Source organism: Falco naumanni, chromosome 3, assembly GCF_017639655.2.
Source record: "Falco naumanni isolate bFalNau1 chromosome 3, bFalNau1.pat, whole genome shotgun sequence".
In the NCBI taxonomy this organism is placed as follows: domain Eukaryota; kingdom Metazoa; phylum Chordata; class Aves; order Falconiformes; family Falconidae; genus Falco; species Falco naumanni.
In genome coordinates, this window is record NC_054056.1 from 118006273 (window position 1) to 118027750 (window position 21478).

A 21478-nucleotide genomic window follows, 5' to 3' on the forward strand; every position below is an offset into this window, starting at 1 on the left:
CAGTGTAAAAAACAGCTTTCAGTGTTGGTCAATATGCCACTTGCAACTGTCCAAAAACTGAGAGGGAAATGGGTAAGAGAGAATGAGCAGACTGATGCAGCTAAACAGAACATACAGTGGAGTGTTGTTAACGTGAGATCAGGTGTTGAAAGGTGCTGCCTCAGAGGCAGCTGCTGTGGGCTTGTATTTATTTCTTGGTTTTGCAGCAGGCGGAGGGTTAGATGACGACAGCCCTTTCCACCAGGTGGGATGGCTGTAGCTGTGTATTTGTGCATTTGCTTGTGCTTTTGTCCTCTCTCTCATACTGTCTCTTTGGCCTAATTTTATTATTGGTTTTATAGCCTTTTTATCTTTCCTGAAGTGTTGTGTTATCTTTGCTGTGTGAGGGTACCAAATACTGTATCTGTCCCCTCTGCTTTTGACCGAAGCTTTAGGCTGATGTTTCTGACACAGAGTGGTCCCAGAGTTCAGCCTGGTGACTGCCTGCTCACCTGCCTCGCTGCCTCTCCAAGCTTCCTCCTTTTTGAGGTATAACTCTGTTACATGCCTCAAGAATTGTTTCTGCTTCTCATAATCCCAAATGTGGATTCATGCTTGAGCTGAGATCAAGCTCTTTTTGTGGTCTGCATGAGACTCTCGTGGTTTGCTCCTTTGCTGGGGCCAAGGAAAAGCAGAAATTGTCTCCCAGTGCCATGACGCAGAGGAAGCAAACCAGCATCAGTAAACCAACAGCCTGAGTGGTGGCATCATGTACCAGGGGTAAATCTGGTTTATAAATTTTTAAAAATGACACCATCTAAAGTGTCCTCTAAACTACTTCATGGAATATCACCTGGAAGGTAGTAGGCTTCATGCTTGTGTAAGAGCTGTTCCTTGTGCTTCAACAAAGCCTCATTATTAACTTAAGCTCTTAGCTGTTCTCCTCACTGAAACCTGGTGGATCTGGTGAGAAGTCAGGCCAGCCTGAAGTGCTGCTTAAATCCCAACTATAACATCTGTGGAAACCAAAGTCAATTAGTTAATAGCAAGAACCTTTTTAAAACGCTCTCAAATCCTTTTAGTCTGTAGGCTTTAGAAAATTTTTATAGCTCCAAAATCCCCTTGCAAGCTGCTTGTAAAATATAGCAAATTAATATATCTGATGACTTGTGCAACCCCTTTAGTCATCCCCACCCTACTTCATGCAGGGCTTGTGAGCAACCGGTAAATCTCTCTGGTTTGTTCCTCCAGAGGTTCAGTCTTTCATGCCTTGGGAATAAGTCAGATAACCACTGCTGCCTGATGCTGCTGAATCAAACTGTTGAGCTGGATGTGGGGTGAATTATCCATGCAGAAAATAAGCTGCTCCTTTTTTTGTCTTTGCTGGAGAGGTGAACTAGAATTGAATAAAACTGTGCAAGAAGAGAGAATTCTTATCCGTTGTGTCTTTGGAAATTACTTCTTTTGACAGCCAGAGATGGTCGAAAAAAATTAGTCCCATGAAAGATTTTCTTTCAAATGCCGTTTTACAATCATCCACAATGAGACAGGTCTAAACCGTACCTGAGCTGCAGGACTCTGACCTTCCCTGTTGTCTGGATTGCCATGAGCAAACAAGCAGCACCTGTGTGCCCCACAGGGATGCTGGAACAATATGAAGATTGTGTCTGGCTTCTTTGACATTGACCCCAGTGTTGTTATCGTAGACAGCTCACCAACCTAAGCAGCTGGCCATCAAGAAAGAGGAGAAGCACTTTCTGACTGCCTCCTGCCAGCATGCCAGAAAGGCTAGGACACTGAAGGGTGAGAGCATCAGTGTGCACCTCACCTCCTCCTAAATACTGCTTCTTGTCACCAGATGAAACTGTGGTTGGGGCAGTGATATACTGGTAGAGATGAGGGTAATCTTGATGTTGTGGAAGAGCCTTGAAGACAGAGGCTTCAGTGAGCTCTTAAAAATACCCCTAAAATCTGATACTCACACAGATTTCCTTCCCTGTGGAGAAAGGAATGTCAGGAACAGCAAAAATGCTGTAGCAGATGATGGCTACTGTAACAATAGCAGCAACATATGCTGAATAAAGTAGTAAGTCTCTCCTTCAGGATCTGGACACTTCTATCTCATCCCTGAATTGAGACATATCTTTTCTGTCCAGAAATAGCTGTTTTCAGCCTAGAGCATTGTGGAAGATAAAGATGCCAAAGGTTTAGATACAGTAGAAGAAAAATAAGCCTCATTTACACCCTGGCTTCAAGTAACTAATTGCCAGACACAGCTGGTTAAATGCACTATTTAACTTTAGGATGTGGTATTATGACATATTTTTCCTGTAATTTTTAAAGTATGTATTAGCACAGAAAGTGACTAAGGTAATAAAAATGAGGGCTCTTTATAGCAGTAATAGCCTTGCACACCGTGCTGGATGACTTGAAAGGGTTGCTGAGGACCTAGTGAGCACACAGGCTTTTCCTTTTCCTTGTGGACACAGGCAATCCATGAAAGCTTGCTTAACTTTCAAGACTGCAGAAGTGTTAGGCAACAAAATTGATAAGATCATGTATTTGCTGAAATGCTCTCAAGTGATACTGTTCTTCCTAGGAATTTATACACTGCACTAGTCTACCATAAAGTTTATTGCATGGACCTCTCTCCAGTAAAAGTGAAATACGTTATTTTATCACAGGCAATACAGATTGCTATTTTTAGAAGTCTCAGAGAACCGGCAGCTGATAGCAACCTCCCTGACCTTGGCTATTGGTGATACTCCATCAATGCATTGAACTGGGCTGATAATTCAGCTGAGCTTTTAAGCAAAACTAGAGTATGGAGCGTTTCCTGCAAAAGCTGCTTTGTTTTATATTTAGTGCTTGTGTCTGGAAATCCTCCATAAGGAATATATTCTGGACACATCACTTGAGTCTCTGATGTCCAGTGCCTTTCCTGATTCCTTTCTTACCTGCTTTCCACATTCCCCTCCAGGCTGCTGTCTCACCACAGACTTTCACAATTAGAAGCAACCCAGTGGTTGCCCCTGTGAGTGTTATCTTGGGCTCCTGGGAATGTAAGGCAGGAGACTTTTCTCAGAAGGTTTCTTCAGGCTAAAGAAGTTAATGGCTTTGTCTTACTTTGAAAAGACTTTCCAAATGTGCACACTGCTGTGTTTTCTGGCTATTCAAACTTCCCTTTGTTGCTCTGGTTTTCTAGGTTTGGGTACTTTTTTATTTTGGGTTGTTTGGGTTTTTTTTTGCCCCTGAGCACAGGAAAGACAGGAAAATCTTAACACGCACACTAGCTGCCACCATGCTATCCAGATCAGATCTTTAATGGAGCCAGGCAGAAATCCAGCTCATACTCAGGGCAACCAACCATGGCCCCTTTAGTCTGGTCTTGAAATAATTATCTGGAAACAAACATCATAACACTACTGGACAAGAACAGAGCTCTTTGTTCATCCTTTGGCCACACTTTAGGGTGTGGTTGGGTGCAGTGTGGGCATCTTTCCTGGAAAAGAGAATCTGGTTGGCATATTAGTTAGATAATGTAGAAATTGTCCAGCGCCAGGTTTTGCCATCTTGTCCATGTAACAGGCAGAGTATATTTTCAGATTCTGGAAAAATGGGCTGGTTCCTGTAAGGGAGTTATTATTCGCAAGTAAAGACATTCGGCTGATTTGATCAGCAGAGCAGTGCATAAGAAATTGCTTTTCAAGCCAAGTATGCTGTTAGGAATCTGAGCTTCTCTTTCAGGTCACTATTTTAATTTTAATGTTAATGGACTAGGGTGTGCTCCTTTTCAGAAGATGTAATCATGTTAGAGTTTCAGTGGCCCCATATTGTTTTAGTAGCTATAATGAAGTAGGAGGCTTATGATCAAAGAGCATTATTCATCTTATTAATTGCCAGATTTATGACATTAGTGATTAAATAGTTTATAAGCCATTTGGGAAACCACACCTGCCCTGGTACACAAAACCCCACCTTTTAAATCAAAACAGCTGGGACCAGGAAACTCTTGCCTTTCATCCTGAGGTTCAGCATGGAGCAATAGGTAACACTACCTCTGTCCTTGCTAATTTAGGCAGGTATGTTCTTTACCTTCACTTGTGCAAAGAATTGGGCAACTATGTGTAGGATCTCATTTTCCCTATGGCACTGGCAATATGGTCCCTCGATGGTGGTGGAAGACCCAGTGAACAGCCCATATTTCTGCTATCACTCCAGCCTAGAAATGTTGTATGACAAACTTAATGGCCAGTAAGATGTTTGGGGAAAGATCTAAGTGGGCTGTTTCCACTGCAGTGTTAGCAGCCAGCCAGTGCCAGGTGAAAAATCCTATTCAACTACTGAAGAAATAATTACAGCATAGCCAGTTTTTTACATTAATGTTTTGGTTCAAGACTGAATTAAAAGCATTATGCTGTCTCCCTCACAATCCCAGTTCCAGTCCTAAAGTCAACAAGGGAACATACTCCATCCAAAGTGTTTCCAGGCATATTAAATAAACAAAATAATAATAATAAATAATTAAATGCTAGATGTATTTTCTTGTCATTCAGCTGAAATAGTATTAGGACAAATTAATCAGGAAGCTTCCCTAGGTTTCTTCTTTCCTGTCCACCTGGACAGTCTGCCTTGACTAATCTCTCAGCTCAAATGATAACGTTTTGGGCTTGTTTGTTTTTTTCTCCCACTTAAAAATGGAATGGTATCTGTTTAAGGAGGCTCTTACCATGAATGGTCAGGATAATAAACTTAAGATATTGCTAGTCTGAATTTAAAAATCTGCAACCTTTATTCAATCCTGATGGCTAAAGAGACAATGTAAATATAAGTCACGTGTGATTAGTTAACATATTTTTCCTCTTGACTTCTGCTTCATTCACTGCACAAAATGGATGGCATGCCCTACAAGTAGAATATATCTCACCCAACTTCAGCAGTCTGAAAATTACTGTCTGTACAGCTCCCTTTCTGCTGAATGGAAGGAGGTAGGCACTGCCAAAGAGTGATTCAGCCTGTCTGTAGGTAGGTCTGAGACAGGTGTGATGAGTTGTGCTCTTCGAGACTCCTGTATTTCTCTGCTGACCCACAAGCGAAATGAAGCAACCTGTATACATCAGATGTCTCCTCTTCAGACAGCTAGAATTAGGTGAGATGCATCTCATCCTCGGCAGAGATCTTCATTCTTGAGTGTATGGCCTGATGCCATATTTTGTGTAATGCTACTGAAATCCTTCAGCAACCAGTGTTCCATAACCTTCACAGGCTTTGCTTGGCAATGGATTATCTAAGAGTGTAGGTTATCTCACCAGCTATTAGACCTTTAGTAGGTGAGGTTGAGCATGCTTAAGCTTTCTTTATGTTAATGGAGAGAAACATGCACTTTGGCCTCTGTTTTAGTATATTAATCTTTCCCTAGAAGCCACCTGTATTTGACTCCCTGTGCCTAACTGAATGAGAGTCTTTGTTATTACCCTGTCTTGAGAGCTGACATTTAGCCAGATGAAGCCTGTGTGAAATGCTCTGTGAACATTAATTAGTTTGTTTCACAGCTCCTTCTAAGGAAAGTGGAGGCAATATCTGAACTTGACACAGAAGAAATTAATAGTGTGACTAAAACAAAACAATTTGCTGATTCTGAATGTGGACTCTGACACACCTAGGGCTTAACTTTCCTCTGGACCTGCGTGGCATTTCTCAAAGAACAACCCTTCTTCATCCTTAATGAAAAATATATCAAGAAATTTGCAGTTTGCGAATGCATAGCCTGAATAAGAAAAAATCCTATTATGATCTGCCTGTGTGCTTTATCCAATCCTGAAAGCAAATGAGGTAGTCTAAGTTGGATGCCCCATCACTGGAAGTGCTGAAGGTCAAGTTTGATGGGGATTTGAGTAACAAACTTACCCAGCGAAAGGTGTCCCTGCCTATGGCAGGGATGTTGGACTAGATGATCTCTGAAGGTCCCTTCCAACCCAAACTGTTTTATGATTCCGTGATTCTATGAATAAGTTTCAGTCTGCACCGGGGCATTTTTCTACATGTGGATTAATGAATTATACAGCATTTTCAAGGTGTTGTGGCAGTGCGACCAATAACTATTGATTTCTGGAGAACTCTGTTCTAGTCTTTCCAGGACTTGTTACAGTTTGAATTTATGCTTAGTTTTGAGGTTTTGGACTAAGCAGATTAGACCATGCCGGAATTTTGTTCTGCCTTTTCCCAACAAGAGCAAGGTTAATCTCTGAAGTGTAGTGTTTGTGTGCTAAGATAGATAGCTAAGTACATTGAAGACATGGCCCACTGCCTGATCAATGTCTGGTATTTACACTTCCATTATGGACAGGATTTGACCTGATGGATTCGTTCAGCGTGAAACAGATTTTTGGAATGAAAGAAAATGGAATTCAGAGCGCCTATGTACGACTTGGAAGCTTCCCTGTTGTTCAAAAAACCGAGTGAGTACCCTGATTTTTCACTTTACTTCCATCCGAGCCTCTGCTTTATGTTATTTGGTTCCTCTAGGTTAACCTTGTAGTAGTTGTTTAGTACCTGGACATATATTGCTGCTTTGATCAGCTCTTTCAGTTCTGCTGGCACAGAATTTATACGTGGTCAGAAGCCTCCTCACCAGCTACAGGCTCCATACTGGTAGAGCGCGAGCTGCTTTTGGTGTATCTCAATGGCTGTGAAAAGCAGTATCAAGAAATTCATAGAAGAACTTAGGACTTGATAAATAGCTTCTAAAAGGAATATTTGGTAGTACTCCCACTGAGATACATATTTGCTAATCACAAGAGACCAGTTAATAGCAGATGTTGTTATCAGTTAGCTAATATGGATTTTAGCCTTGTAAAAGAATGAGCAATTTTTAGTCCTGTGTCAACGTGGATTCAGTCCTTGGAGCCTTTTATGACCTAAGGCTGCCAGCTGTGTCGTAGACTATCACAGCAGTTTGTCTTCGGGTTGTCACCTGAGTCCTGCTAGCATCAGGCTTGAAAAAAGCGAGTGCATAATTTCCCTGAGTAACCATGAGCCATTGATTGAATTGTCAATATTAACATTTTTACAGTAAATTTATCTATGCTGGTTTGAACTTCAGCTTAAGAAATCGATAGTAATTCTTTTCCTTCTTACAGATGAGGGGTTGTTATTTTTTATTCTGTTTTAGCTCTTTTACTCAGCTCACTGAATCTTTGAGACTGTCCTGTGACTTGCATTTGCTTGATTTCACAATATTTTTTTTCATCCTGGAGCCAATCTGCATTGATTTGCCCTTCTCTGCCCCCCCTCTTTCTCCATATAAACACAGTCTTAAAAAAAAATAATACTAAAAATATGATGTACTACAAGGAAAACTGTTTGCTCTAAAGTCTGTAAATTATGTCAAATCTCAGGGTAAATAAATTCATGATCTGGGAGAAGGCCAGCCAACTAAAGACACCTGGTCTTGATAAGTAGTATATGTGTAACTGCTGCATGTGGGAAGGGGAATAAACCTATTTTGTTTGGCTCACAGCAGTCTCAGGGTAGAATCTCTGCTTGCTACAGCTTGTATCAGCTAGTGGTAGCGTGCTGCATCACTGTAAAGCATTACCACCAAGGCTACACAGAAAGAGGCCCTTGAAGTGTGGAGGTCCAGTTTGCACTTAAATTCTGGGCATGATGATCTACTGGATCTGAGTTCTGGGTGGTACTATGACAAATAGGACTAGTGCAATCATTAGGTGTATAAGCAGGATCTGTCAAGAGTGATATGACTGTCTCCGTATCAGGCAACTCGGTCACCTGCAACTGCAACATAGCAACTGGGATGCTATGGCCTGTCCTTGTCTCCATAATTCAGTAGGTAGAAATGAAGTGAATGAAAGTTTAAAGAACTGTGAAGCAAGTCTGATAGTGAGAAGTTCAAGAAGTGCAGTGTAGTCACATAAAATTAAGAAGGGGCTAACAACTGAGGTGATCAATCTTTGCAAGAACCTTTATGAAATCAGAGTTTAGTAAAGGGTCTTTGGTGCTAAGGGTAGTGGTAGACTGAAAGACTGGCTACTTGTTAATGACATCAAACCCAGCATTCTTTTAACAATGAACATAATTAACCACCTGGAACAAGTTATCACAGATTACAGAGAGCTGCCCATTTGCACTCCTTTTTCAAATTAAGGGTTGAAGTACTTTGTTGTTTCTGTTGTTGTTTACCCAGAAAGACTGCGGGAGCGAAGCCAGACCAACCAGCTATGATGACTTTCCATCAGCTCAGACTGCACCCATTTATTTGTTTTTGTTTTTAAAATAAGTGGAATATTTTATTGCCCAGGAAAATTAGAAGTAAAACATTCTTAATTAGTAGACTGAAATGACTAAACTTCCTTTTGAATGATTTTCTGAAACATGGAATTAAAGAAGAATTTTTATATTTTCAGCCTTTTGTATATTAACTTCCATATTCCTGTGGTTTGGGAATGAACCCAAATGGCTGTAGCACCATGGAAGGTGTCTGCATATTTGGTTCATTTTAGCCTTTGGATATCAGGGTTCTGAGGTGGTGCGTATAGGGTCATTGCTCACAGAAAATGAAATCTTGTGAAGCTGCACAAAACTGATAACTGGAATAATAAACAAAACAAAAACATCTGTCCTGTCTTGAAGATAACCTCAAGCAACGTTTAGCAACTGATAATAGCATCTCATGATTAGATGCAAAATCATTAACTGAGTAATATATGTATTTCACTTTATTATCTGCATAAAGGATTTGTATCCTTTAAGCACTAGTACTTTTACAAAGTGCCAGCTTAACTGCCTGGGAAATGTGCCTACTCATCTTCCAGCCTAGAGCCTACAACTATGAACTTTCTTCATCTTTGTGGTGAGGCATCCTGTGATGGTTCTTGTGAGCAAGCAGACACAACAGCCAGGAACTTGGCCACAGTCAATGTCCTGGTTACTGAGGGACTTACAAGTCTCTCTAGCTGGCTGAGGACTGGTCCATAAACCTGGCTGGTGCTGCTCCTCACTCCTCAGGTAACGGGAGCTGTCCTACTGTTTGCTCATGGCTTCTCTGTGGATCTTCTGGCCAAAGCTATGCCCCAGATTTCTGGTTCTGGGTACTCAGGCTTGTTTCTCATTTCTGTTGCCTTAGCTAACGCCAAGCTTTTATCTCACTATCTTGTTCTGTCCTCCGCCTATTTCTGCTAGTCCTGAATTCAAGGTCTTCCTCCTGGCCGTTTGCATCCTTCAGTTTTCTCTTGCCTGACCTGGTACCATCCTGGCTTGTTCCTCATCTCAGCTGCCACCTCACAGAACTTCCTGGTGCTTGGCCTAGCTTCTAGTCATAATCTCTTTACTCTTTATATTGGCACCATCTTGTCTTCCCCAGCTTCTGAGTCTTGGGTTGTTTGGGGCAGGTTTGGGTGTGTTTGTCTGGGGACTTTGTCTCCTGACATCATCTTGAACTTCAGTTACCTGCCTTGTGTTTCTCCATGAGCTCTTGCCCTGGTGTCATCGTTTGTTCTGCTCCACAGAGAGGAAAATTCTACACAAAGCTATCAAACCCTCCTACACTAAACACGAAACCTGTTGAATGCTTTCTTGTTCCTTACTTCTTCTCAAGCATGTATTTTATATGAGGAACAGCAGAGACGACTGTGATTATTCAGCTTGGAGAAGAGAAGGCTCAGGGGAGGATCTTATCCATGTGTATAAATACCTCATGGGAAGGAAGCTAAGAAGATGGAACCAGCATCTTCTCAGTGGTATCCATTCCCAGGACAAGAAGCAATGGGAACAAATTGAAACACTGAAATTCAGTCTAAACACAAAACCCCCCTTCTTTAGACTAGGTGATCTCAAGAGGTCCCTTACACTCTCAGCGATCCTGGGATTTGTAATTCAATGCTGTACCCTCTCCCACTCTCTGCCAGTCTTGTGTTTCCCTTTCCCACTTTCTTCCCAAAACAACAGCAAATGAGATTTAGGATAGACTTCTTCTGCAGCATGGAGGAGAGTGAAACACAGGAAGAAATTACCTGGAGGTTATATCCACTCCATAACTGAAGTTTCTGAAGTACGACCAAAAAACCATCTGTCAAGGATGGATGGGTGGATAAATGGGGTTGACTCTGTATTGTGACAATCCTTCTATAGCCTTTTCTTTCCCTTTTTCCTTTTTTTTTTTTTTTCCTTTGTCATTCTAAAAGCCTCTGGTGATGTGATGTGTATGGAAATGAACTGGCTTTCTCCAACCTTGTTTTGCAGACCTTAGTGAGTTACTTTTCATATTAGTGGTTTTTCACTGTTGTAAAAGTGGTCAAATTTCCCAAATACACTAATTATGCCTTTCCTCACCAAATGCAGACACCCCATTAATTGTAACATTCAGTGTCTGAAATGAGAGCCGATAATCTTATTTTTCTCCATTGTGTTATTATTATAGATGTAGACTTTCATGCTGATTGTTACAGATGTAGACTCTTTTGCCAAACAAAAGTGTGTAAGAAGGAAACTGTATATTGAAAATGGGCAATGGCTAAAAGAGTATTCTTCCTGGTTATTATCATTATTTCTTTGTAGAAGTTGTGATTCGCCTGACCTTGTAGCTGGGTTAATTAACTCTTAGACTAACCTGCAGCACTGGGGGATTCTCTTGTCTTGGAGTTTTATAAGGCTGCTTCTGCAATCTATCCTGTTGTCAGAATTATAGACCAAGGAGCTGGCAGAGTGCTCCCTGTAGGTACCAGGCATCCAGCAAAGCTCCATAATATGGATCATCAGTTCAATTCAGCCTTGAGTGAAAGAAGGAAATAAAACATTTCTAGGGACAGCAGTTCCTGCCCTTGGATTCCTAAGTAAAGCTGAACTTCTAGGTGAAAATCACTGTTTAGTGAGGAAATAAATGAAAACTCATAAGCAAAGTTTTTGTTATTTATGCAGTAATGCATCTTTTAAAAATGCAGGAACCAAGGACTTCAGAAACAGCTTTTATCATATCTTCAGAGCAGTGAGAGTGTCTTTAGATTTGCTTTTGGCATGAAGCCTTTCTCTGTCGGGAACTTATAGCCAGTTCTTCAGCACCTTTAAAAATCAGTTGAAGAAAATACGTCATTATAGCTTTCTATCAGTTTAAATCTACCTGATGGGCCATTTGTCAGCCTGTATGTGGTGACGTGTGGCCAGACTCACAACGATATTTAGGTACCTAACTCCCAGTTATTTCTGTGGGCATTAAGCCTCTGAAAAGCCTTTCTAAATTTAAGTTCACATGGTGATACTCCTGCTCCCAACTCAAAGGTATCAAGAAAGACCATCTTAGCACAGAGACCAGCAGCTGGCTCATCCAGATTTGGTTGTAGGTTGTCAGGCCTAAGGCTCAGTGGGGTATCTTGGGGGATTAATTTCAACCACATGCTCCTATAGCTCCCTGCTCAGCAAAGCAGTGATGCCACAGTTACAGCCACTGCCTTCAGTTCGTACTTGGAACCAAGCACACCTGCATATCCAGAGCTGAAGAAACATTAGGGACAGGCAGCATTAAAAGCCTGTGTCCTGCTGCTGTTGGTGTGATGTGATGAGATGACAGCAAACGTACTATGGGTCAGGAAGAAAGCAAAGCACCCCCAGAGCTGTAACTCCACTGTCTTGTGCCGCCACTGGATTAAGTGAGGAACCATTTTTCTGCTTGCTTTTTATTCATTAGGAGATGGTAGTTGGGGGTGGGCTGTAGCTGGGAGAGTAGTTCAGTAAGGCTGTCTGTGCCCAAAATTGAAATCTTAAAGGGTACGACAGAGAGAGAGAAGTCATTAAATGCAGTTGTGATGGTGAAAATCGGTCGTGAGGAGTGAGTAACAGTAAATGCGCTAGGCATGTATGCTGAAATGACAGAATGTGAGGAGCTGAGCCACAGGGAAATGCCCCCACTGGCAGCACTTTCATGTAGAAGTGTCCATGTTGTTGTTTTTTTTTTTTCCAGAGGATGGAGCACTAAGCAGTACCTTTTAACTGTCAGCATTGCTATCTTGCTGGGGTTTCCTGGACAGCTGGAGGAAAATAGCCCAAACTGTCACTGATGTTAAAGGCTGAGGCATGCATCCTCTTCTTTGACAAACATGGACACAAGGAGTGTCCAAAGCCATTTTGACAGGAAATTTGCACTAAGGCACGTCAGTGGTGAAGGAGACCTGCTGGGGTGCCTTGTTGGGAGGACTGATGTGGCTGAGCTGAGTCTCTCTTGCCAAACACCCTGTAGGCTTTCTTGGTGGCTTTCAGTGCCCTAGGCATGCCAGTTGTGTACTGCATGGTGACTGCCACAAGAGTGACGATTGTGCTGTATGTGCCACGTGATGGCTCTCAAGTTGATCTGTTCCATCACCTTCCCCGGCACCGAGGTCAGGCTGACAGGCCTGTAGTTCCCCAGATCCTCCTTCCTGCCCCTCTTGTAGGTGGGTGTCACACTGGCTAACCTCCAGTCTGCTGGGACCTCTCCTGTTAGAACAGCCAGTACCGAGAAGTGTGACAGCATTGTCTGCTCTCCTAGGGGAAGGATTTTGGAAAGGAGCTAGTGGGACCTTGGCTCAGTTTTCTCTTGTGTTGGAAGATTTCAGAAAGCACCTGTGTCCCCAATGTAAAAACCAGTTTATACTGGTGCGTAGCCTGCACAGGCATCTTGTACAGCAAAAGCCACAGTAGTGGATGAAACCACAGTGTTCTGAATTTTTAACTTGGCTAAAAAGATAAGAAATTCAGCACAGGTTAAAAGATGACTGAATATTTTGGCATTAGGAAAGACTGACTTTCAACCTGTGCTGTTATTGCTAAACAAACTGTTCTGGAAATTCTGAGGGTTTTTTTGCTTTAAACACCATTAAAAGTCTCTAGTTTTGTGTGCCTTTGGCTGTGCCAGTTTCTGCGTAGTGATGGATTATGTCAAGTCTTCCTTAAAAGAATCTGTCTTCATTGTTTTGTTCTTCATTAATTGCTGCTGTTATGTTTTGTCTTCTAATGGGTGCTTATGCCTGACTGCTCAGATGTCTGGAAGCAAAGACATGATATTTAGGAAGGGTCTACTTAGGAATGATCAGAGGAGCGGGCTAGCTTGGGCAAGGGGAACAATGAAGTTAACTGGGACTCTTCAGCTGGGAAAAGAGAAGTTTTAGAGGCATTATAAACAAAGCTTGCAAAATCACGAATGGCGTAAACCCCAGAAAAATAATAGGTTTGTTGTGCTGTCCCTTATAAGAACTGAGCTAGGTCCTAAACAAAAGGAGGCTCATTATACAGGGGGTAGAAGATCTATGTGATTCCTTGCCAAAGGATGTTGTGAAGGTACTAAGTTTACCTGAGTTCAGGGGGAGACTGAAGAAGTCCATGCCAGATAAATCCATAATAAATTATTAATATAGAAGTTGTAGTTCTCTCTGAATTTGCTCCCTGGATCCCAAAGAGTTGGAGGTAGGAGGAATATGTTTGTTCTGTTCATTCTCATTCTTAGGCATCCAGTGACAAAATAATAATGATACTGGATTAGTTATCCCCTCTGTCTAGCCCTGCATACTCATGTTATAGTAGGTTCTTATGTCGAGGTCAGTCAAACAGTGCTGGTTTCGGTTACTTCAGACTTACACATGGATCACAGTGGAAATTTCTGCCTAATGTGTTTGCAGTGTTTGATTTGAGAAGGTTCTTCCGTTCTCCCAGGCCAAAGAACATCTTCCTGGACAGGCATGAGGTGCAGAGCCTGTTTTGGGGCAAATATTACAATATTTGTTGCTATAACTTGGTATGTTTATAGTGAGTTTCAGGTGTGCCTGCCCATTCTCATATGTCACAGGTCTCCAGTGCATCTGGAGAACACATTTACAGACTGCATGAACAGAAGCATCAAGTGAAATATAACTGTTTTGACATGATGGATACTAGACTGCAGATTTTCTCTGTTTCTTATTTAATATGAGAGCTTCACCACTGGAATGAAAAAGGGCTCCTCAAGGACAAAACCACCTGGAGGGCACAAGCTCATGTTCATCTCTCTACAGGCTGCCAAATACAGCAGATTTTGTAGGAATTATATGATACTTCTGGGAGGCATTGCTGGGACATGCACAGTTTTAGAAGTTCTGCTCTTTACTGCTAAGCCTGATACATTGCCCTCTTTTCTCCTCCCCATTCCAGGGATGTATTTCCACAAGGTCTCCCTGATGAATATGCCTTTGTAACTACCTTCAAATTCCGGAAGGCTTCCAGGAAAGAAGACTGGTATATTTGGCAGATTATTGACAAGTATGGCATCCCACAGGTATGAGGCCCTTTGCAGCCAGCAAGAACAGCCTTGTTTCTGTTTCGTTGCATGAACTAGCTTTCTTGCCTTAACCTCCCACTCTTCCCTTGTGGAGCAGTAAAAATCCCTTTATCTGTCTTTCAGGTCATTTTGCTGAAAATCCTTTATCTCTAATTCAAACCACAAAGGAAGTTTCACATAGACCTTGATTGTTGTTAGCATGCAGATAGATGTGTTAGTTGGAAAGGGGGAGAAAAATATACCGTCCTTGCTCTTGAAACCACTCGGGTTTTTGGTTGTTTTGTTCAGGTAGGTCTGTTTAGGGTAAATAATTTTTGCCTGTTTGGAAAAAGATTGCCACACAGAGGTAGTGTAGAGCAGTGAGCTAGGTCAAGTTTTTGCACAGACTTCTAGCTATCATGCAAAGACATTATGTGTTCCCTGCTTAGGACATGGATGTAGCACCTATCATTGCTCCACAGTCCTGAGTCCTGGCTGCTTCAGAATTTGATCTAATTATTTTTGTCAAGTACTCTTAGGTTCTCAGAGGAAAAATACCGTAAGACCATAACAAAGGGCTGTCTGTTCCTATATAGCATGTTCTTTGCAGCATGCTATAGTTTAGGGGTTCGAGTGTGCTTGAAGAGGGATGGTTTGGATGGGCTGTATGTTTTTCTGCTCAGTACAAACATGTGGCTGATGGCATTAGCCATGACTCTAAACTGGGCTGTTGGTATGGGGTCAGGTACCTGTGTAACACAGTACTGTTGCTTTGGGACTGGTATTCAAAAAGTTTTAGGGAACTCACAGCGAAGGATAGATGCAGTTTGAAGACTTAGCCAACTGAGTTTCAGACAGTGGCAAAAGGTATATAGGAAATTATCAGCTGCACTTTATTAAATGAAACATGATTTCCTGTGCCACATGCATTCCTGATTCCTGCAGAGTGAAAATGTGTGTATCAGTATGTCTTGGAGACAGCTGAAAACTTGAACTGCTTGGGAATGGAGAGAAAAAAGTGCTCAAAATTCCTAATAATATTTTCAAAAGTGCCTTAAATGTGGTGCCAGAAGTGCCTTAGAGCCTCATGAGCCTTGTTTCATGTAAAGTCAGTAGTGGTTTGGCCAATACATTGCAGACCTGCATAGCTTATAGGCTGCAAACACTTCTGAGCTAATGCTGATCCGAGCGTGCATTTCCAGCCAGCACGGTGCTCAGCTGTGTGGCAATGCTGGGTCAGACCTGGAGTTAGCCTGCCCTAAGCTGCTTACATCAGATACGGCCCAGTGGTGTAGTGGCCAAACTTCCAGTTCTTCAGCTTGTGGACACACCGTTTGTTCCCCTGGCCCTGTGCTTTGCTTCGTTCCCTGCTGCTTGCTGATAACTGCCTGACGTTGGTAAAAAAAAGAAAAAAGAAAAAAAAGAAGAAGAAATCAATTTGTAAATGAACTAAAATATAATGTCTTCAAAAGCATTGCAACACAGTGGGTGAGTGTAGCTTTAGTTTTCTGTTCAAAACATCTGAAATAAAGCGTGAGCAGTGCTACAGCTCAGAAGATTGGTTTCATACCAGGCAACAAGGCATTTGTTCCTGCCCCGTGGGATGGCTGAGGACGTGTGGTGGTACTAAGGAGCACAGAGCCAGCTAGGAAGTAGTGGAGGAGTACACAGGACAGAGGAATCCAAAACGGGTTCAGCTTTGTCTGTCTGCCTTTGGGGAGGTGCCCCTGATGTGCTACCACCCAACCATGCCCAAGCATTGCCTAGGAGGCATCAAGGATGGCATGTCCTGAAACCATGTCAAGCATTGTACTCGCAAGAGAAGGCATTAGATGGTCATAGATCTGCACCTGAGCCTCTGCCCTGTTCTGTCTTATTTTCTAGTAGAGGTGTAAGCTCCCTGTCTGTATCTCGCACAAAACTGTCCTCTGCTCTTTGCTTGGGCTTCTCACCTCATGCTGTACCATCCCTGACTCTGTGGTGTCAGTCATGGCGGAAAGCAGCTGGGAGGAAGGAGAAGACTTTGCACTTTCTTAGCAAAATCGCTTTTTTCGGCTTGCAGGTCTCTATCCGTCTGGACGGAGAGAACAAAGCTTTAGAGTACAATGCCATTGGGCTCACCAAGGACGCTGTGAGAGTTGTCTTCCGAAATGCACGAGTCAGTGATCTTTTTGACCGCAGCTGGCACAAAATTGCCCTCAGCATACAGTCCAAGGCTGTCTCGCTTTACATAGACTGCAGACTGGTGCAGATGCTGCCGATTGAAGACAGGGAAAATATTGACATTCAAGGAAAAACTGTGATTGGCAAACGCTTGTATGACAGCGTCCCCGTTGATGTGAGTATTACGTGTGTTGATTAGAGCTGGGGTGACATTCAGCACTGGGGTTGCAGCATGTGAATGGAGTTTTGGGGGTTATGTTGCAATTGAGCCTTTTCCTGAAGCAGCATCACTGAAATGTTATCTGTGTTCCATAGCTAAGACAGATTGGCATCTCATGATGTACAGGACTTGCTGTCTTTTTATGTGAGACTGTCAGGATCGCATAATAGGGATTAAAAATGACAAATCCATTTCATCTTTGTTTCTAGTCCCAGAATGTGCTATAGTTAAAATCAGACATAAAATCATCCACAAATACCATCAAATTGGCAACTGAACTACACACGTAAAGGTCTTCTTCTGTCTGATCTTGACATTATGAATGTTTCCACCTGTGATGGGAAGAGACAGGGGGAAAAAGAAAGCTTGTTAAAATCACCATATATTCTCAGTTCCTCAGAAAAGATACCTGACTTGCTCCAATTGAACTAAAGTTGAGATGTGCAGGTTGGATCTGATTGTCCAAGTAGCAATGTTAACCTGGTATAACTTACGCATGATTTTTTGGTGTTTTGAGACTTGTGTAATCTTTCTTAGCTGTGCAAAATGGATGGAATGTGCATATTAAATGTGCTAATAGCATTTCTCACCCAGGGGTAAATGGTCAGAAGATGCAAGGCACAACAGGAGAAAAACAAACTTTGTGTCTAGGTGAAATTCTAGGAAGGATAGGGGTGGTCAGAATATATCTTCTCAGACAGAAATTTGGCCAGGACATGCAGATTAGCATGCGTCCTTATTTGCATGAAAACCTGCACAAGAATTTTAATAGACATATTCAAGGTCTCATTAGCTCAGCACCTTTGGAGCACACTGAGGCATTGGTCCATTATTGAGAGAAAGAGAGAGGGATTGACTACAGGATCCATAGAAACAGCGGTGAAGTTTGCCCCATCTGGTTTCCATTTGTATTCATCTGCACTGTTTGTATCCAAGAAAAAGGACATGGAGTCTTTAGCAATTCACCGTCTCTGAGATTAATGCCTCACTTTGTCTTCTAGTTTGATCTTCAGCGGATGGTTATTTACTGTGATTCTCGGCATGCTGAGCTGGAGACCTGCTGTGACATTCCCTCTGGACCAGTATGCTTCTCTTTGTCATTTATCCCTTTTCACATGAACTCTCTTTGTTGAAGTCTATTACATAAATCAGGGAATATATGGCAGTGTGGGATTATCATTTTTTTAATGATGGTGAATGAAACTTAACTATATAATTGATAATGTAGCAGTGCCAGGAGAAGACCACTGCAGAGTGATCAGTATGAGGAGTTTGAAGTTTCCAGGTTTCTCTTTCCTTGTCAAACTCATGGGAAACAAAAATCTGAAGTGATGATGGAAGAAATGCAGCATGAAATATGCAACTTGTTTCCCGCTGGTTTTATTTGGGAAGAGCTAAAACGGTGCCAGTTGCTTCTTAGTTTCCTGTGCCCAACTCTCATTAGAAACTTCCACCCTCCTTTCACTCTTCTCCCCTTGAACTTGGCTAAAAAGATTCATTGTTCATTTTGCCACATTTTTCCCTGTTGCTTGAATGAACGGCTTTTGTGGGATTTCGTTGCTCGCTAGGCCTCATTTAGCTGTATGTTATCCAGGAATGCCTACGTGGTTTCTTTAAAGTGGGTGGAAGAGGGAGCTTTCTAGCACTGAAGGCTTTGTCATGTCCTTGGGTATTTGGGTGTAGTGCCGGGTCACGGTCCTGACGGAAGCACCTCCCGTGGAAGTGAGGCCCACCGTTGGCAACGAGCAGGTTGGCCACCTCAAGACTCTCAACTGCTCCTGTCCTGCTGGACAAAAGGTGAGTGTTGAGATGAGTTTGTTTCATTTGAGGCATGCTGGATAGGTTTGGAAAGAGGGGTATGACACCACGCAAGTGAGTTTTAAGAAAGACTGGATTTGTTTGTGAAGCACTTTAAGACCTAGAGGTGGAAAGCGCTTCACAGAAAGAGCCAGGCATGTGTTATTCACAGGTGGGATGTCTGCAGAGGTAATGACAGTCTTCCCAGGTGTTTCTTTTTATCTAATTCAGTGCTTTTGATCATGCTGGTAGTCCTGGTAACAAATTTGTAAACAAAGTGGTTATTCTTATCCAGCCCAGTTACGTGCATCCTTCTTCAAGTAAAAAGGAAGAGATCCTGAAGGTAAATATAGCCATATTTAAAAAAAAATCTCAGCTTTTAAAAGCAATGTGCTTGCTTATTTTTGCTGTAACTGGGACCTCTGAGAAGCCAGCTTCATTGTTACTGCTTTTTGAGGGCATGTCAGTTTTAGTCTGTTCTCCACTAAAACTTGAAAATGTTTTTATTGTCCTCAGGTGTTGTAGGATTGGGGCCCTTGCTTTGGTATACAATAAGATTGGTCTAAGCAATCATGTTGTTTTCTTCTTGTTTTAGGGGGAGAGAGGGCCAATTGGCCCTGAAGGTCCTAAAGGTCAAAAGGTCAGTAATATGTGCTAGTTCATTTGTTTAATACAAACAACCAAAAAACAGTTTCAGAGTAAGTTGTGGAGTTGACAGTTTTAAGGAAATAGGAGTCAATTTGTCATACAACTGACTTCAGATAGTTTTGGGTGAGCATGGGACTGCAGGAGACACTGGTCATCTTGTATCTTTGCTCTAGGCTTGCCTTTGAGCTTCTCTGTTGCTGCTTTATGTCATCCTTAGAGTAAGCATGTTCCAAAATCTTTTCCCGTAGCTTCTAAACCAGCATTTTTGCAAGTTAGTGTTACTCACTAGGTCACACACAGCTTTTGTGATCAGTCACTTGGAAAACCACATGCTGCTTCTGTGCTGTGCCTTGCTCAGCAGTATTAGATATCCATAGGTTAGGCAGCAGCCTCCCAGTTACACTCTACTGAAGTTCCTAAGACTAGGATAAAGGATTAGCCACAGACTGTTATCCTTAGCAAGATTGTCTGAGTAATGATGTTAAATATAGGACACTTTCCTCAGTAATCTTCCTAGATAAAAGGGTAGGAGCATGGTTGTGATGTCTGCTTCAAGTTTCACAGTGCAGCCTCTATATTATCCTGCATATTCTGCAAACTTCTTTGATATACACGTGTACAGTCAACATACACACATCTTCCTTCTGTTCTGCCTTACAAATAGAGCTGTGAGACAATTGACTTAAAGGGAGCACGTATACTGGCAGAAAACAAAGATTCACAACCTTGCTGGAGAGGTGAAAGTTGGTGGTGTTGGTTCCCAATTTCACTACATGTGTGATTAAAATTATGTTTGGGAACACTTTATATTCAAAACTATTTTCATTTGAATTACTTCCACAAATTCAGTCACTGAATTTGTACCTGTTTGGTGAATAAATGAGTTATAGCCCACCAAAAGTTACTCAGTTATTATGAAACACTATGGGAGGGGAAAGGAGAAATCTCTGGGTCTTGGAAGGTCAGACATCCTCAGAAATATGTTGGAGGGGGGGTTGGCAAGGTTTAGTCTGTTGTCTGCAGGGAGAAGTTTTGGATGATGACGATGTGTTTTGGAGTGTGTTTTCTACTGGCATGAAAGAACATGGGCACATTAATGCTCAGATGTGCCTGACTGAAACTGCAGGAAATGTTTCTTTATGCTTCCACACGTATATAAATAGCAACTTTCTATTTTAATCTGTGACAGCTTAAATAATCATGGGCTGTTTTGAAGAATGACAGAGCCATGACTGTTGTAAGGAGGTTGCAGAAGGACAATGCTGATAAAAAAAAAGCACCCTGCAGCAACATCCCGTTGTCTTTCACTGCTTTGACAAGGTCTATCGCTGGTGAGGATGTCTATACTGTGTAACATGGCACACTGCTGGGGTGCAGGAAATACTAGTTGAATACAAAATAGTATATATACAAGCACAGCATCAGCAGGTTTTCTGTAACAGATCCCAGAATGGCTGTCCCACTTCTGCAGGTGGGTTGCTGAAGAGCTCTGCAGATGCGTGTGACTTTTCCCTGGCTGCAGTGGAGCCAAGGCAGGACTGTGTCAGTCTCAGGGAGCTGGGGAGGATGCCATTTAAATCCAGGCTCTGACAACAATTTGCTACAAATGTGATGATTTCAGACGAATGACTTTGCTTCTCTATCTGCTAAATAAGGCAAGTAATAGCTTTTGCTCCTGACTTGCAAAGATGTGATTAAATAACGTATACCGCCCTTGACAGCAGTTCTTGCATTGCTATTGCCAAGGACCAGCTTGTCACAGTCCCTGCTTTATGTGCAGGAACTAATATCGCCTCCTCCTCTCTTTCTCTGCAACATTACTGAGCTACCCAGGCTAAAATGCTGGCCATGGGGAAAAAAGTCAATGCGTTTGCAACCCCCCAATATTATCACCTGCTATTTTATTAAGGGAAGATTAAGGCCCCGCAAAAATGTGAGTGGCTTCTGCATTATGGGGTTATAAATGTCTGTAATATGTTTTAGGATCATTCAACTTGGCTCCTCATTTCTAAGCTGCAAGGGTTTTAAAGCTTTGTTGTGTAATGAGGAGAGCTGTAAAGGGTTTTTTTAAGGTAATGAATATCAAAGATTTCAATTTTCTACTTGAGTCCAAGAGCTGGGCCTTCAAGAAACAGTAAAAAAAATTAAAATCATAAGTTCTCTACTATACTTTTAAGTTTAATTAAAAGAGGCTAACGTGCAAATGCAGCATAAGAAAAGACCAAGCTTTAATTGACTAAACAGGGAGGTGGGAGTAAACAAATAAGGAAAGAAATCATCAGGAAAAGGTGGAAACAGGGTGACATCCGGACTCTGAGTCAAAATTAATAATTTTCTCTGTAGACATCCCTACTGAGCATCTCTTATTTGGGATTGATTGCAAAGATGAAAACTACCCA

At 42.0% G+C, this 21478-nt stretch overlaps 1 protein-coding gene across 1 annotated transcript in view; it reads left to right on the forward strand.

Moving 5' to 3' along the window:
- COL22A1 (collagen type XXII alpha 1 chain) overlaps positions 1 to 21478 on the forward strand; it is a 237409-nt gene that overhangs the window by 80475 nt on the left and 135456 nt on the right. The window contains exons 5-10 of the mRNA XM_040588639.1: positions 6326 to 6437; positions 14146 to 14269; positions 16314 to 16589; positions 17636 to 17716; positions 18318 to 18431; positions 19027 to 19071. Of these exons, the coding sequence (XP_040444573.1) occupies positions 6326 to 6437; positions 14146 to 14269; positions 16314 to 16589; positions 17636 to 17716; positions 18318 to 18431; positions 19027 to 19071 (752 nt within the window). The remainder of the gene's footprint in view (positions 1 to 6325; positions 6438 to 14145; positions 14270 to 16313; positions 16590 to 17635; positions 17717 to 18317; positions 18432 to 19026; positions 19072 to 21478) is intronic.